At 36.3% G+C, this 15099-nt stretch overlaps 1 protein-coding gene and 1 long non-coding RNA gene across 10 annotated transcripts in view; one reads left to right on the forward strand and one right to left on the reverse strand.

Annotated features, from left to right (window-relative positions):
* Positions 1 to 15099, reverse strand: part of LOC137495912 (uncharacterized) — a 461128-nt gene that overhangs the window by 121688 nt on the left and 324341 nt on the right. For 8 of the 9 annotated variants that reach the window (XR_015493066.1, XR_015493070.1, XR_015493062.1 and 5 more), the window contains one exon: positions 3712 to 3816. This is a non-coding gene — a long non-coding RNA (uncharacterized LOC137495912). Of the gene's footprint in view, positions 1 to 3711; positions 3817 to 13463; positions 14164 to 15099 lie in introns of those variants that run through there. The other variant, XR_015493071.1, reaches the window with a different exon arrangement.
* Positions 962 to 3865, forward strand: pou4f1 (POU class 4 homeobox 1). The gene is given in 3 exon segments (NM_001312866.3): positions 962 to 1296; positions 1618 to 2885; positions 2918 to 3865. Coding segments are annotated over 2 exon segments (1101 nt in total). The 5' UTR covers positions 962 to 1173; the 3' UTR covers positions 2596 to 2885; positions 2918 to 3865.

Below are 15099 nucleotides of genomic sequence, written 5' to 3' on the forward strand. Positions count from 1 at the left end.
GCGATTAAAAATTCATGCAGTGATTAGAGTTTAGTGAAATATACATGATAGTTAAAGTTGGGTAATCAGTCAACGCAGTGCCACCGTGACTGGCCTTAACGAGCGAAATTAAAACATTCAAATACAAATTATGCTTACTGTAAATACGCATATGGGTACATTTTTATGTCTATTTTTTATTGAATATGATTGTTTAAAATTATTAATGTTAAATATTTATATTATTTTTAAATTCAATCGTTTTTGTATCCTCATGTTTCCATTGACTGATGTGAGCCACTTAAATAAGCGCGCTGCAGCTAGCACATGAATAATTATTAGCTTAATTTGAATATTCGGGTTTGCATATTTTCTTGAAAATACTACGGAATTAGTCACATTTACAACTGAAGAGATTTATGAAATGATGATCGATGATGTAGATTCAATTTAGGCTGATGATTTATAAACAAACGCATAAATAATAAGCTCATTTTGTTATAGTAATATTAAACTAAATTTCATTAATATATTTATTTATTAATTGAATTTGTTTATGTATTTATTCAATTAGTATTATAATAACAAATTTATTTAATGCATTTAAACGTTAAGAAATACAGTTATGCCGGTTAAAAGTGTCCGATTAGTTTGCATGTTTTGTGCATGGTTTAATTATGAATGATCATAACACAGAGCCCTAATTTGCATATCGAATGTAAGCTGATACAATGTTGCCGATTACCAACAAGATTCCAAATCGTCAGCGCGCATGCGTGCAGAATCCACAGGTACGGAAGCCCCCTCTCTGTCGTTAGGCCGATTTACAGTTCGAGGAGGACATGAGACGAGAAGAGGCGCGATGAGCTGAGATGAGAGGAGGAGAAGAGAGTCAATCGCGCTCGTCTCGCGAGAATAGGCGAGGCTGCCGGACGAGATGTGAGGGACTCAGGTGTAAGAGCGCTCCTCATCCACACACAGCAGAGCCAAACAGAGACACACACACACACATACACACACTGCGGGCATCTCCTCTGTTCCATCAGCAGCCGAGCGCTACCGCATCCGCCTGAGTGCTGCTGCTCCTGCTGCTGCTACTGCTGCCAGAAGAGGAGGCGGGCGGGACGGAGGACCTGTCCTGGACCCTCGCTTTGCTTTTTTGTGCACTTTATCTGAGCCGGACCACGCGCAATCATGATGTCCATGAACAGCAAACAGCCTCATTTCGCCATGCACCCCAGCTTACCTGAGCACAAGTACACAACTCTGCACTCGAGCTCGGAGGCGATCAGGAGAGCCTGTCTACAAACTCCACAGGTAAAAACGAGCTCCAAACTTCTGCTTCTCTCCCCGCGTTCTCCTGCGCGCGCGAGGAGGAGCGCTGGAGGCGCATATACCGCCTTAATGTTTTTTTCATGTATTCCACAGCAATCACCCGCGCGCCTGTGATCTTTTCTGAAGGCATGCTCACTGAAGGCTCAGGCTTCAGCCTTTTTTGTATTAATTTTTATGACTGGAAGCCTCTTAAAAGGAATATTCACTGTGTTATGTGTTGACACTATTCCCCAGCTGACATCTCCTCTTTCTTTCTTTCTGTTTCTTTCTGTTTCTTCCCACTCTCTCCCTTCCCGAGCGCAGCTGCAGAGCAACATCTTCGCCAGTCTGGATGAGACGCTCCTGGCCCGCGCCGAAGCTCTGGCGGCCGTGGACATCGCGGTGTCCCAGGGTAAGAGTCACCCGTTCAAGCCCGACGCCACGTACCACACGATGAACACCGTGCCATGCTCGTCCACATCCACCGTGCCACTCGCCCACCACCACCACCACCATCATCACCACCACCACCAGAACCTGGAGCCGGCCGACCTCATGGAGCACATCACCTCGCCGTCGCTCGCGCTCATGCCCAGCGCGCACGAAGGGGCCGGTGGAGGTGGCGGCGGGGGCGGCGGCGGGGGCTTGATCTCCACGTCGGCCCATCCGCACTCGCACATGCACGGGCTCACCCACCTGTCCCACCAGGCTATGAACATGAACTCGCCGCTCTCTCACCACGGGCTCTTGCCGGGCCATCACGGCGGTGCGCACCAAGGTGCGCCGGGACTCGTCAACAACGGACTGCCCTCAATTAACGACTCGGACACGGACCCGAGGGAGCTGGAGGCGTTCGCGGAGCGCTTCAAACAGCGGAGGATCAAACTCGGGGTGACTCAGGCGGACGTGGGGGGCGCGCTGGCCAACCTGAAGATCCCAGGCGTGGGCTCGCTGAGCCAAAGTACCATTTGTCGCTTCGAGTCGCTAACTCTGTCGCATAACAACATGATCGCCCTCAAACCCATCCTCCAGGCGTGGCTGGAGGAGGCCGAGGGCGCCCAGCGCGAGAAAATGAGCAAACCCGACATTTTCAACGGCAGCGAGAAGAAGCGCAAGCGGACCTCCATAGCGGCCCCGGAGAAACGATCTCTGGAGGCGTATTTCGCGGTGCAGCCTCGGCCGTCCTCGGAGAAAATCGCGGCTATAGCTGAGAAATTGGACCTCAAAAAGAACGTGGTGCGAGTATGGTTTTGCAACCAAAGACAAAAACAGAAGAGGTTGAAATTTTCCGCGGCTCACTGATGGACTACTTCTAGAAAACAAACAAAAACTGACAGAAAAAATAAGAATTTTGGGGACCAAGGAACATCGCTTTGGCTCAAACGCGCGTGCTCATGATTAGTACCGTTTTGTTTTCACAACTCATGTTTCTTTTCACTGTACTGGTGAATGTCAAGTATGCAAATAACAGGTAATCCAGATGAACTACTTTTTCTGCGGTTCAACTCTTAGATACGACCTGCTTTCTGTTTCGTCCCGATGAATGACGAGAAATAGCCATTGATGGATTACCTCATAGTTTAATTCTATTCTTATTTATTTATTTATTTATTTATTTATTTATTTATTTATTTATTTATTTATTACATTCAGCATTATATTTGTGTACTTATTCATTCGTAACAGGGAACTGCTATATTTTTGATTATTAAATGTGTTAAAAGCGGATCCCTTTTCACAGTCTTGCTGATCAACTAATGTTATCATTCAGTGTTTCAAAGGTCTGCTCTGACGAATACACAACCGAATAGTTGATGAAAACGAAGGAAAGTATACAGAGTCCCTTTTAAATAATAAAGGTGGCAACCACCGCTCGTATTTGTTGAAATTGCACTGAAATCTACTGTTATTTAGATTGGTTAGATATATTCATATGCTTTTGTATATAAATATAAATATACGTACAAATGACACTTGCTCACCGTGCAAAACTCAACTCCCAATTGTTTATTTTCTATTTATTCAGATTTTTCTTATTGTTATTTTGGCAAATCAGAATTCTTCCTCTGCGGATATTAGTCAACTCGCATGATAAAGATGATTATACTTACAGTCTAATGGAAATTGTCCTGGAAATTATTATTTTGTTGGTTTGTATACTTTGGTTTGCAGTGCAAACATTCTATGCATTGAAAGAAAAAAAAAATACCAAGCACTACATAGAGTATCTACTGGTAGACCTTTGTGGGTGGTGTAAGTCACTGTTTAATGCCTGTTTTCACATAAAGACACAACGTTGTTTGTCGTGTTAATTGTTCTGAAGAAAAAAAAAAGAGTTGTAATGATTTTATTTTGTGCACAAGTATGTTTACAAACAGCGGCCACGTGCGCATCACGAGACGTCTCACTCTGTCATACCTGTGCACCTGTCCAACAGTCTGCTGTCTTCCCATCTTATCATCCAAACTTTTCTCCATTCTGTAAGCCAAATCCAGCTGCAGGGGCACGAGTCCCGGCGATCTTCTAAATAAACAATGGAAAAAACATAATAAAAAAATCAAAGTTGGAGTGTACTGGATGAGAATCTTATTTTGTACAGCACAGACAGACAAACAGACACGGTTTTCGTTTACAAACATGTTCATTTTCATTTATACACCAGTAATAAATGTGATATTGATTATTGTTTATTAAAAATCGAAATGATCAGCATACTGATACATATTAATTTGTTTAATTAAATATACAAATGCATTCATACATATTTTATACCATCAGGCTTCAACATTTGACTCATAGAGCTATTACATAAAACGTAAAAAGATTATTATCCTAACATGCAATGGCGGAAAAATAACAAAATAGTATCTCCATTTTAAAAGAAAAAAAGAATCAATAAGATTTCCCTTTCTTTCTTTCTTTCTTTCTTTCTTTCTTTCTTTCTTTCTTTCTTTCTTTCTTTCTTTCTTTCTTTCTTTCTTTCTTTCTTTCTTTCTTTCACAGTGGTTTGGTTGGCTTATCAGCGTTAATCTTTGATCATTACCCTCAGAAACATGCATTATTTATACATTTTATTTCCATGATCTGAATTCCTCAGTCTAGACTGAGAATTCCGTCATAGAGCGATGAAAACCTGTATTTATTTTAACCTGGTCAACGAAGAAATGCATTCAATTTCATAATAATTGTAAGACTAAATTGTAAAACATTAAAACTAAGACAAAATTGCATAATAATAACACTACATACAATAACTAAATAATGTTTAGCAATATACCTTTAAAGAAATGTCGCACCATTTCGGCCGTGATTCTACGTGAGCATTAAATTTAAATACCCGTGCTACGCTTTATTAAATAATTCATGCTCTGTGGTTTGGAAAATTAATAAACGGAATACAACAAGACACTAATTAAAAAGCTCGGTAATTGTTATCTGCGCCCTAATGGGATGTTAGTGTGTCAAACAAATGGAATTTTTGGCCATGCACGTGTCTGCTAAATGAGCTAACATGAGCTGAATGTAATTCCGAAAGTCGATTTCTGCTCATATTGTCTCCTCAAAACTGAGCCGAAGGTTGAGGGACAGAGGACGGGGTTTTTATCCTCGAACTGAGAATAAACATTTAATGAAGCCTGAGACCAGGCCGTCTCAGGCACACACACACTCTCCTCACACACTCACGACGACCAAAGAAACGCGTCTAATTTCAGAAGTTTGTTTATTCATTAAAAAAATGACACTGCGGATCTTTCCCGCTGTAATATTGAAGAGAAATTCAGGGAGAAGGGGAGGGGAGCTTTACATTTTGCTGCCTTTAAAAAAGATATGTTATATGTAGGTGATGCAATATTAATCGCGCTTTGCTGATATAAAATGCAATATTTTCAGACAGCTATCGGGGTTTTTCAGGGAAGCACTTGATGAAAGCAGGTCGCAGCTGCAGTGCTGCTGGAGAAAGAAACATTTATTGCTCCTGTTTGGCTTTTGGCAACGAAGACAAGAACGCAGTGAGTATATGGACATTTTCTTTGGGAAAGAATGACTGGCATGATTTGGATCTCTTGGAGCGACAGCTTATTAAGGAAGAAAAATTTGTCATTTTCGCATATAGTTTATGCGCGCAGTCGAGTTCTGTGGCATCCGACATTACAAACTTTATGTTTTTTAGATTCTATAGTTTCTTCTTTTTTAATATAAACAATTTTCCTAAACGAAAATATGTACAATAAATTACATTTCGCAGTTTTATTGCTATTTGCGACTTTGTATTGAGGGTTTGAGATCGAATCTTTCCTCTCTCAAAATAAAATAACTTAAAAACTAATTTATAGCAACATCTAAATTAACACATTTTTAATAGTTAGTTTTTAATGCTTTTAATTAACTTATTAAGTCAAACTAAATAATAAAAATGCGGCATCAGCATGTAACATTTAATTGAAAGAAAAACTAAATGAATATTAGTAAGATCCTCTAGAAACAGTTCGGTTTAGAGACATACATTATCGAAACATTTTCGTAATTTTATTGTATTTTTTATTGAGTAGTAGGCCTATGTGTGTAAATTAAAAATATATTACGTTTGCAAAAAATCGCAAATACCCATATAATCAAATTAAAACCTCCCCAAATTTAGATTTCGCCTGCATTTGTTGCCACCGAAAATCGCAGCGCCATATTTCAGCACCACGAACAGCTCCCTCGCAGATTGAAGAGTAATGCATTATTGAGAGTCTATATCAAACAGCTCTAGGGTGCTGCTGTCTTTCTGCCTGCACTAAAGCCTCTAATATGTTAATGGCCGGAGGGGATGCCGCAGGTACAGATCCCAGCTGCTTCATGAGCCATATGTCAGCCGGTTTGCCTCATGGATCTATTAATCAAGAGATACTTCATCAACACAACTCAACAGCATCCCACCCTCAAAGTTCAGCTGCTACAAACAGCAACAACAAGAACACCGGCTAACCCATTTAAAGCCCCAAACGAAACTCTCTGGATGGATGTGAGGAGGAGGAAGAAGGAAAAAAAAAAAAAAACAGGAGCAATTGGGGGAAAGTTAAAGATGCGCGACATGTTAAATGCATCAATTCATATAAAGCTATGAGAATGTAGATATTATTATAATTTCGGTCACATTATACTTCAAGCTACAATTCTCACTAAGACTTTTAGCTTAATAACACAGTCTACTAATTTAATGCTTATTAATATTTATTAAGACAGCTGGGTTTGGGTATTAGAATTAACCAATTAGTAAGTTAGTAGTTGTGTGGGTAGGATTAAGGTTGTAAAATAAGATATTTTTACGTGCTAATAAACAGGTAATATCTTAATAGTAGACAGTAATAAGCCAGTAGTAAATGGTGTGAACTGTTATTTAAACTAAAGTGTTTTGGTCACGCTTTACATTAATGTATACAATGTATGTTATTAACAAACACTTAACCAAGACTTTTAGCTCAATAAACAACCAATTAGCTGTTTATTAATAGTTATTTAGGTAGTACTGGGTAGAATTAGGGATGCTAGAATAAGATCATACTTTATAGGTAATAATAAAAGACAATATCTTATTTATAGCCTTAACTATAGGTTCTACACAATTGATTAATGTTGTCTCAAGCCAAATTAAATTAACTTAACAAATGCAAGTGAATTGAACATGAAACATTTAGTTGAATAAAAAAATCTTAAGAATGGTTGTTGCCTTACATTTTTAAGCTGAATCAAAATAACCTTATGAGTTGATTGAACCCATATTATGTAAAACTGACTTAATAACATATAAAATCAAGTTAGAACATTATTAACTTAGTTTAATAAGTTACAATGAACTAAAACGTGCTGTCATGACTAATTTATCATATCTCTATATATTTTTTTTACAGTGTAGACATTCATATAATTCCGGTCACATTTTACTTCAAGCTACAATTCTCAATACTTTTAGCTCAATACTAGTTTGCTGCTTTTTAATATCTATTAAGATAGTAATAACATCATACTTTATGAGTATTAATAAAGGCCAATATCGTAATTATAGTCAACACTGTAAAAATGCAGGGTTCCACACAATTCATTCATGTTGTTTCAACAAAAATCGATTAAGATATGTTGGTATTGAACATAAAAAATTAAGTTGAATTTTTTTAAAAAAATTAAGTATTGTGTGCTGTTTCAGCTCATTTTACATATGTACACTGTAAAAAATATTGTTGCCTTAAAATTTCAAGCTGATTCAAATTAACCTTATGAGTTCATTGAACTCATATGTTAAACTGACTTAAAACAGCTTGCATAATTTATAAAATTAAGTTAGAACATGATAAACTTAGTTTGATAAGTTACAATGAACTAAAACAGAGCTATTTTTACAGTGTAGATATTAATATAAATTTGGTCACACAAACAACTAATTTGCTACTTAGTAATAATTATTTAGTAACTATGATCATAACAAGTATTATCAAAAGCCAATATCTTAATTAAGATAATTAAGACAACACTGTAAAAATGCAGGGTTCTACACAATTCATTAATGTTGTCTCAACACAAATCCATTAAGTTAAGACAAGAAACATAAAAATTAAGTTGAATAAAAAATTAAAGAATTGTGTAGTTTCAACTCATTTTGCATAAGTAGTTTGAACAAGCAGCACACATATACATTTGAATGAAGTTAATAGTGGGAATTAGTTCTTTAACTAAAGTGTTTCCATAATATCTATCCATTAATAAAAACAAATGAATATGAAATATAATAAAAGAAACACGTTCAAGATCCAGCAGAAATCAACCAACCAAAGTGCTTTCAAATAGCACGGATAAACGAGATCTAAATATAACCTGAACTTTAGGTACAAATTATATGTACAACTAAAAATAAAACGATTACTCTCATATTTAGCCAGGATAATTTCTCTACATACTTAATTACATTAATAAGACATGGATTAACGAATCTAAAATAAGTTCATCCAACAAATCTCAAGTAACTCAAACACATATATTTAATTTTTGTTATAAATAAAACATAGGTCACCATAAAACTATTATATCACCAAAATAATGTCGTATTTTCTATGCGATGCAGACTGTTTAATGGCAAACACACAGAGAGCAAACGCACGGATATAACAATGTCCATGAAGGATGGCCTGTGGACGGAAATGTCAAACAGGGGGCTGGGAGCGCGAATCCTCCAGATCCGTGTTCATTTCCGACTCGTATTTATTCAGTGATCTTCAGCGCGGGCTGTTGACACAACAGCGTATTTCAATCACCGGGGGTTCAGAGTCGACCAAAAAGCTATTTGTTTAATAAATCCGTCATTTAAGTTGAAAAATATTTGATAAGCAAGACTAACCCCCCTCCCCATTCCTCCAAACCCTTAGCCGAGAGGAAATAGAGGTTAAAGTCTTTATGCAGATCAAAAACCCGCCCGGGCTCTGCGCGTTCATCCGCTGCTCTATCGCAGACAGGTCGACTCCAGAAAACCTTCAAGAGCAATCTGACAGAAATTAAAGAGCCAGCAAGCTTCCTGCCAAACAACATCCCAGCTGCAGCTTTAAGCACGTGAGGCCATTTGGATTGTTAGAGTATAGCTGTCAGTCTGTTGCTTTATGACGGGCTGTATAAATGTCAAGTGCTTTCTCTCATCCTGTCTCTTTAACGCTGCCGTGGCCCCGGGCCCTGCACTTTCTGACCTTCTATTGAACACACTCGCCCCTCATCATTATCCTCATTTTGCCTCTGGAGTTCATCGTTTGTTCCAGCAATCCCTCTTCGCCAAAAGCGTGGAGATATTTACAAACCAGCTCTGGGTGACACTGTTTACAAATGGGCCCTCTCGCTTGGAGTTTTGAAGGCATCAAGAGGACCAAAGACGTGTGGGGAGATGTTATTATACATCTGCGGATGCATGTTTTAGTTTGTTCTATAGCATGCTGCTAGATTATGCAGGGCATGAGGGATATCCATAAATATGCAGGTTGCAGGAGGAAAGTAAAAGATAATAAAAAGGAAAAATAAAGCCATTATTATTATTATTTACGGTATTATTATTATTAATTAATAAAAATATTATTATTATTACTATTATTATTATTATTATTATTAATGATATAACAGTTATTATTATTATTATTATTATTATTATTATTATTATTATTATTATTATTATTATTATTATTATTATTATTAATAGTATCATTATTAATGCTGTTATTATTACTACTACTACTACTACTAACAACAACAACAACAACAACAACAACAACAACAACGTTATTGCTATTATTAATGCTATTATTATTATTATTAACAATAATAATAATAATAATAATAATAATAATAATAATATAATAATTATTATTAATAATGTTATTGTTATTATTATTGCTATTATTATTATTATTATTATTATTATTAGTATTATTATTATTAATAATATTATTATTATTATTAATAATAGTATTGTTATTATTAATGCTATTATTATTATTGTTATTTATTATTATTATTATTATTATTATTAATGTTATTGTTAATGCTATTATTATTATTATTGTTATTAGTATTATTATTATTAATATTATTTATGTTATTGTTATTATTAACGCTGATATTGTTAGTATTATTTTTAATAATATTATTGTTATTATCAATGCTAGTATTATTATATATTTTTATTTATTATTATTATTATTATTATTATTATTATTATTATTATTATTATTATTATTATTATTATTATCATAAAATCTGTCTCAAACTGCAATCAGACTGTAAAATACCAATGTCAGCAATCAATAACCCAAGAATAGACTTTTTAAAATCTAAGACCCCATGATCATATTTACATTCAAATTGTATTCTTAACTGGTGAACATTTGTCTCAGTGCTATATATATATTTTTCATTTTAAGATCAACATCTGACACCCGCTTTGAATGTTATCACTCGATTGCATTTGCATTATAAGTAGTTATCAGCTGATAGATATGGGCCAGTAGGGGCCTTCTGTATCTCCTGGTAGGCACAGAGGGCTGTTCTCATCCATCCACATGGTTAATCAGCTATACTTACAGAGAAGACTCCAGATCCAGATCTGTTTTTACATTACTGTGATGGTTGGGTGAAGGGTTGGGCTAGACGTTAATAAAATACAATTAATGGGATTCTTAATAAATAATGTAAATGCTTTTCGTTAACTTCTGGCCACAGTCGTATGTGATCTATAGCTGATTAACCATGTGGATGCATAATAACAGTCTTTTAAACCAACTAGTAGGTGCAGAAGGCCCCTACTAGCCCATATCTATCAGCTGATAACCCCCATTCAATCGAGTGAAGACATTCAAATCGGCTGCTGAGACAAAGTTGATGCTCAAAAAAGTTATTACCTAAAACTTGTTGATGTGATTTAAATTTAAACTTTAGAGATAAAAGACTGCAAAAATATGTAGTTCAATTATTCTAATACTTTTTCATCCAAAAAAACAAAAACAAATCCATATTAACTTAAGATTAATACTTTGTTTTCAACGTATTTGTCTTTGTTTCTATTTTAGGGATATCTTTAATTAGCTTAAAACTCCTTTAAACTATGTATAAAAACTTTATTTGAATGTGTCAATGCACAGGAAATACAAGAATATTCCAGTCAGATTGTATTACATATTTTTGTTAAAGATTGTAGATGTATTTTAATATGTAATAATAAAAAGTTTGATTACACTTTTCATTGATTGATTGTCTTTCTTACAGTTTCAGAGTGATATCAATGAACAACATATGCATACTATAAGGCTGGGCTTACAGTTGGCATGTAATTTGGCCTAATTGACTGGTTTCACAATGCTAAATACATGCGACACACTGTAAAATAGAGTGTTACTATAATTGTAATGTTTTATAATATGTGATCTTGGACCACAATAACAGCTATGAGGGTCAGACTTCTTAAAATTGTGATTTATACATCTTCTGATGAAGCTCTTCATTGAAGGAGAGAAAATTTAATGTAATAAAATTTAAAATCTCATTTAAATGTCTTCATGGATGATGATCTTTACTTATATTTATAATGCCATGTCTAAATAATACCACTAGATCCATCCTTTTGAGACTTTTTGTTTAATGTCTGCTAAATCGTTAAAAATAGTGGTGGAATAACCTGTGGTGCGGCATCAGAAAGCGTTACATGGGCAAAACAGGCAGCTGATCATTCATCCCAATGAATGGCTTATCGATCACAGATGTCTGCACGCAGAGGTAAAGATAGCCCTAATGCGATACATTATGCATGAAACATATCCCAAACAAGATCTGACAGGACGGGCCAACACTGTGTCACTATAAACTCATCCAGTCGTCACATTTCAGTCTGGAGAAGCGTGAACGACTGAATATATTCATCAGCTGGAGTCTGGGGGAACTTTCAGACTTTATGTGTGTGTGTGTGTGTGTGATCAAGGCTTAAAGGCCATGTGTGTGTGTGCAGGTTTATGTGGTTTACAGGGACACAAAGCTGTATAATGACAGGTATGACTTAGTTATACTTTATTAAAGTGGTTTACAGGGACACATCTTGTGTCTTTGTAATTCATAACTTTTAAAAATTCATACTTAATGGGATGTTTTGAAACTAAGGTTTAGGTTTATGTATAGGGCCATACAATAAGCGTTTTTTTTTTTAGTATTAAATATATTTTGTCTATGGAGTGTCCTAACCCTAACACTAACCTCAACCTGAATACACACAGACTCATCAAGACTTGTGGACTTTTTAATAGTGTTATTAAAAACACTTCATCTATCGAGTGTCCTAACCCTAACCATAACCTTAACCTGAATACACACAGACTCATCGAGACTTGTGCACCTTTTATAGTATTAAATACACTTTATCTATACCCTAACCCTAACCTCAACCTGAATACACACATACTCATGGGGACTTGTGTACTTGTGGACTTTTTATAGTATTTTATACACTTCGTCTATGGAGTGTCCTAACCCTAACCCTAACCTTAACCTGACTACACACATAGTCATGAGGACTTGTGTACTTTTTTTATAGTATTGAGTACACTTCGTCTATGGAGTGTCGTAACCCTAACCCCAACCCTAACCTGAATACACACAGACTCATGGGGACTTGTGGACTTTTTTATAGTATTAAATACACTTCGTCTATAGAGTGTCCTAACCCTAACCATAACCTCAACCTGAATATACACGGACTGATGGGGACTTGTAGACTTTTTATAGTATTAAATCTAACCCTAACCATAACCTTAACCTGAATACACACATACACATGGGGACTTGTGTACTTTTTTATAGTATAGTGTCCTAACCTTAACCTGAATACACACATACTCATGGGGACTTGTGTACTTGTGAACTTTTTTTATAGTATTGAGTACACTTCGTCTATGGAGTGTCCTAACCCTAACCTCAACCTGACTACACACACACTTATGGAGACTTGTGTACTTTATTATAGTATTAAGTACACTTCATCTATGGAGTGTCCAAACCCTAACCCCAACCCTAACCGGAATATACACAGACTCATGGGGACTTGTGTACTTGTGTACTTTTTTATTGTATTTAAAACACTTTGTCTATGGAGTGTCCTAACCCAAACCATAACCTCAAACGGCATACACACAGACTCATGGGGACTTGTGGATTATTCTTATAGTATTAAATACACTTTGTCTAAGGAGTGTCCTAACCCTAATCCTAACCCTAACCATAACCTGAATACACACAGACTCACAGGGACTTGTGTACTTTTTTATAGTATTAAATACACTTCATCTATGGAGTGTCCTAACCCTAACCTCAACCTGAATACACACATACTAATTGAGACTTGTGCACCTTTTAATAGTATTAAATACACTTCATCTATACCCTAACCCTAACCTTAACCTGAATACACACATAGTCATCAACCTCAACCTGAATACACACATACTCATTGAGACTTGTGCACCTTTTAATAGTATTAAATACACTTTATCTATACCCTAACCCTAACCTCAACCTGAATACACACATAGTCATGGGGACTTGTGTACTTGTGGACTTTTTATAGTATTAAATACACTTCGTCTATGGAGTGTCCTAACCCTAACCCTAACCTCAACCTGAATACACACATACTCATGGGGACTTGTGTACTTGTGTACTTTTTTTATTGCATTAAATACACTTCGTCTATGGAGTGTCCTAACCTTAACCTGAATACACAGAGACTTATGGGGACTTGTGTCACAGTGGGGACCAAAACCGAGCACTACAAGTAAACAAGCTTATAAATCATTCAGATGTAAGTATTTTGACTTTGTAAATCTGCAGGAATCTCCGAGTGATGGTCGGAGGAAAGTGACAGAATATACAAAATGTAAAGTAGTAAAATCATTGTTCATGAAGAGTCCCCATAAGGATAGCAAACCAAGTGTCTGTGTGCATGTGTGTGTGCGCGTATCTATGTGTGTGCGCGTATCTATGTGTGTGTGTGTGCGTGTGTGTGGATAATGAGAGAAGCAGCTCAGGCCACCCCTGCGCTCACCACCACACCATCAAATATTCATCAGTGTTGATTAAACAAGACACCGGCCGCGGATCTGGTGGCTCTGTGCTGGAGAGGCCAGCCTTATGCAGAGAGAGCAGGGAAACAGGATGAAATGGGCTGCAGTCCTAGGGCCGCGGTGGACAGGTGGACGTGACAGCAGAATCACTGAAGCACACAGACGGGACCTCAGACATGGAGATGATGAGGGATGACTGGAGAGGTCATGAAAAATGGGCTTTTAGCCTCAGCCCACAGGCAAACATCACTATTTTCTGTATTGTGAGAAAAGTGGCTAATTTGTTTATTATATTTTAATTATATATAATAATAGTAATACATTTTTATGATTAAAATCAATCAAATATAATTATACAGGTGATAGCTGTAATTATACATTTTCACCAGTAGATGGCGACTTAAGACTTTATCTTCGAGTCATTGAATAATCTATACAACCAATTTGTTTAGACACACCACTTCATTTAAGAGACACGTCTTCATGAGTGAGTCATTTATGTAAAATGACTCATTCAAATGACAAGTCTTCTTAAGTGAGTCACTGAATCATCTACACAACCAATTTGTTTAGACACACTGCTTCATTCAAGAGACGAGTCTTCATGAGTGAGTCATTTGCACAAGTATTTATGAGTGAGTCATTTACCCAAATGACTCATTCAAATGACAAGTCTTCGTGAGTGAGTCACTGAATTATCTACACAACCAATTTGTTTAGACACAGCACTTCATTTAAGAGGCAAGTCTTCATGAGTGAGTCATTTATGTAAAATGACTCATTCAAATGACAAGTCTTTATTAGTAAGTCATTTATGCAAATGACTCATTCAAATGACAAGTCTTCATAAGTGAGTCACTGAATCATCTTAACAACCAATTTGTTTAGACGCACTGCTTCATTCAAGAGACGAGTCTTCATGAGTGAGTCATTTGCACAAGTATTTATGAGTGAGTCATTTACCCAAATGACTCATTCAAATGACAAGTCTTCGTGAGTGAGTCACTGAATTATCTACACAACCAATTTGTTTAGACACAGCACTTCATTTAAGAGGCAAGTCTTCATGAGTAAGTCATTTATGTAAAATGACTCATTCAAATGACAAGTCTTTATTAGTGAGTCATTTATGCAAATGACTCATTCAAATGACAAGTCTTCATAAGTGAGTCACTGAATCATCTTAACAACC

Source organism: Danio rerio, chromosome 6 (genome assembly GCF_052040795.2).
Source record: "Danio rerio strain M-AB ecotype USA chromosome 6, GRCz13ab, whole genome shotgun sequence".
NCBI classification, from domain to species: Eukaryota; Metazoa; Chordata; class Actinopteri; order Cypriniformes; family Danionidae; genus Danio; species Danio rerio.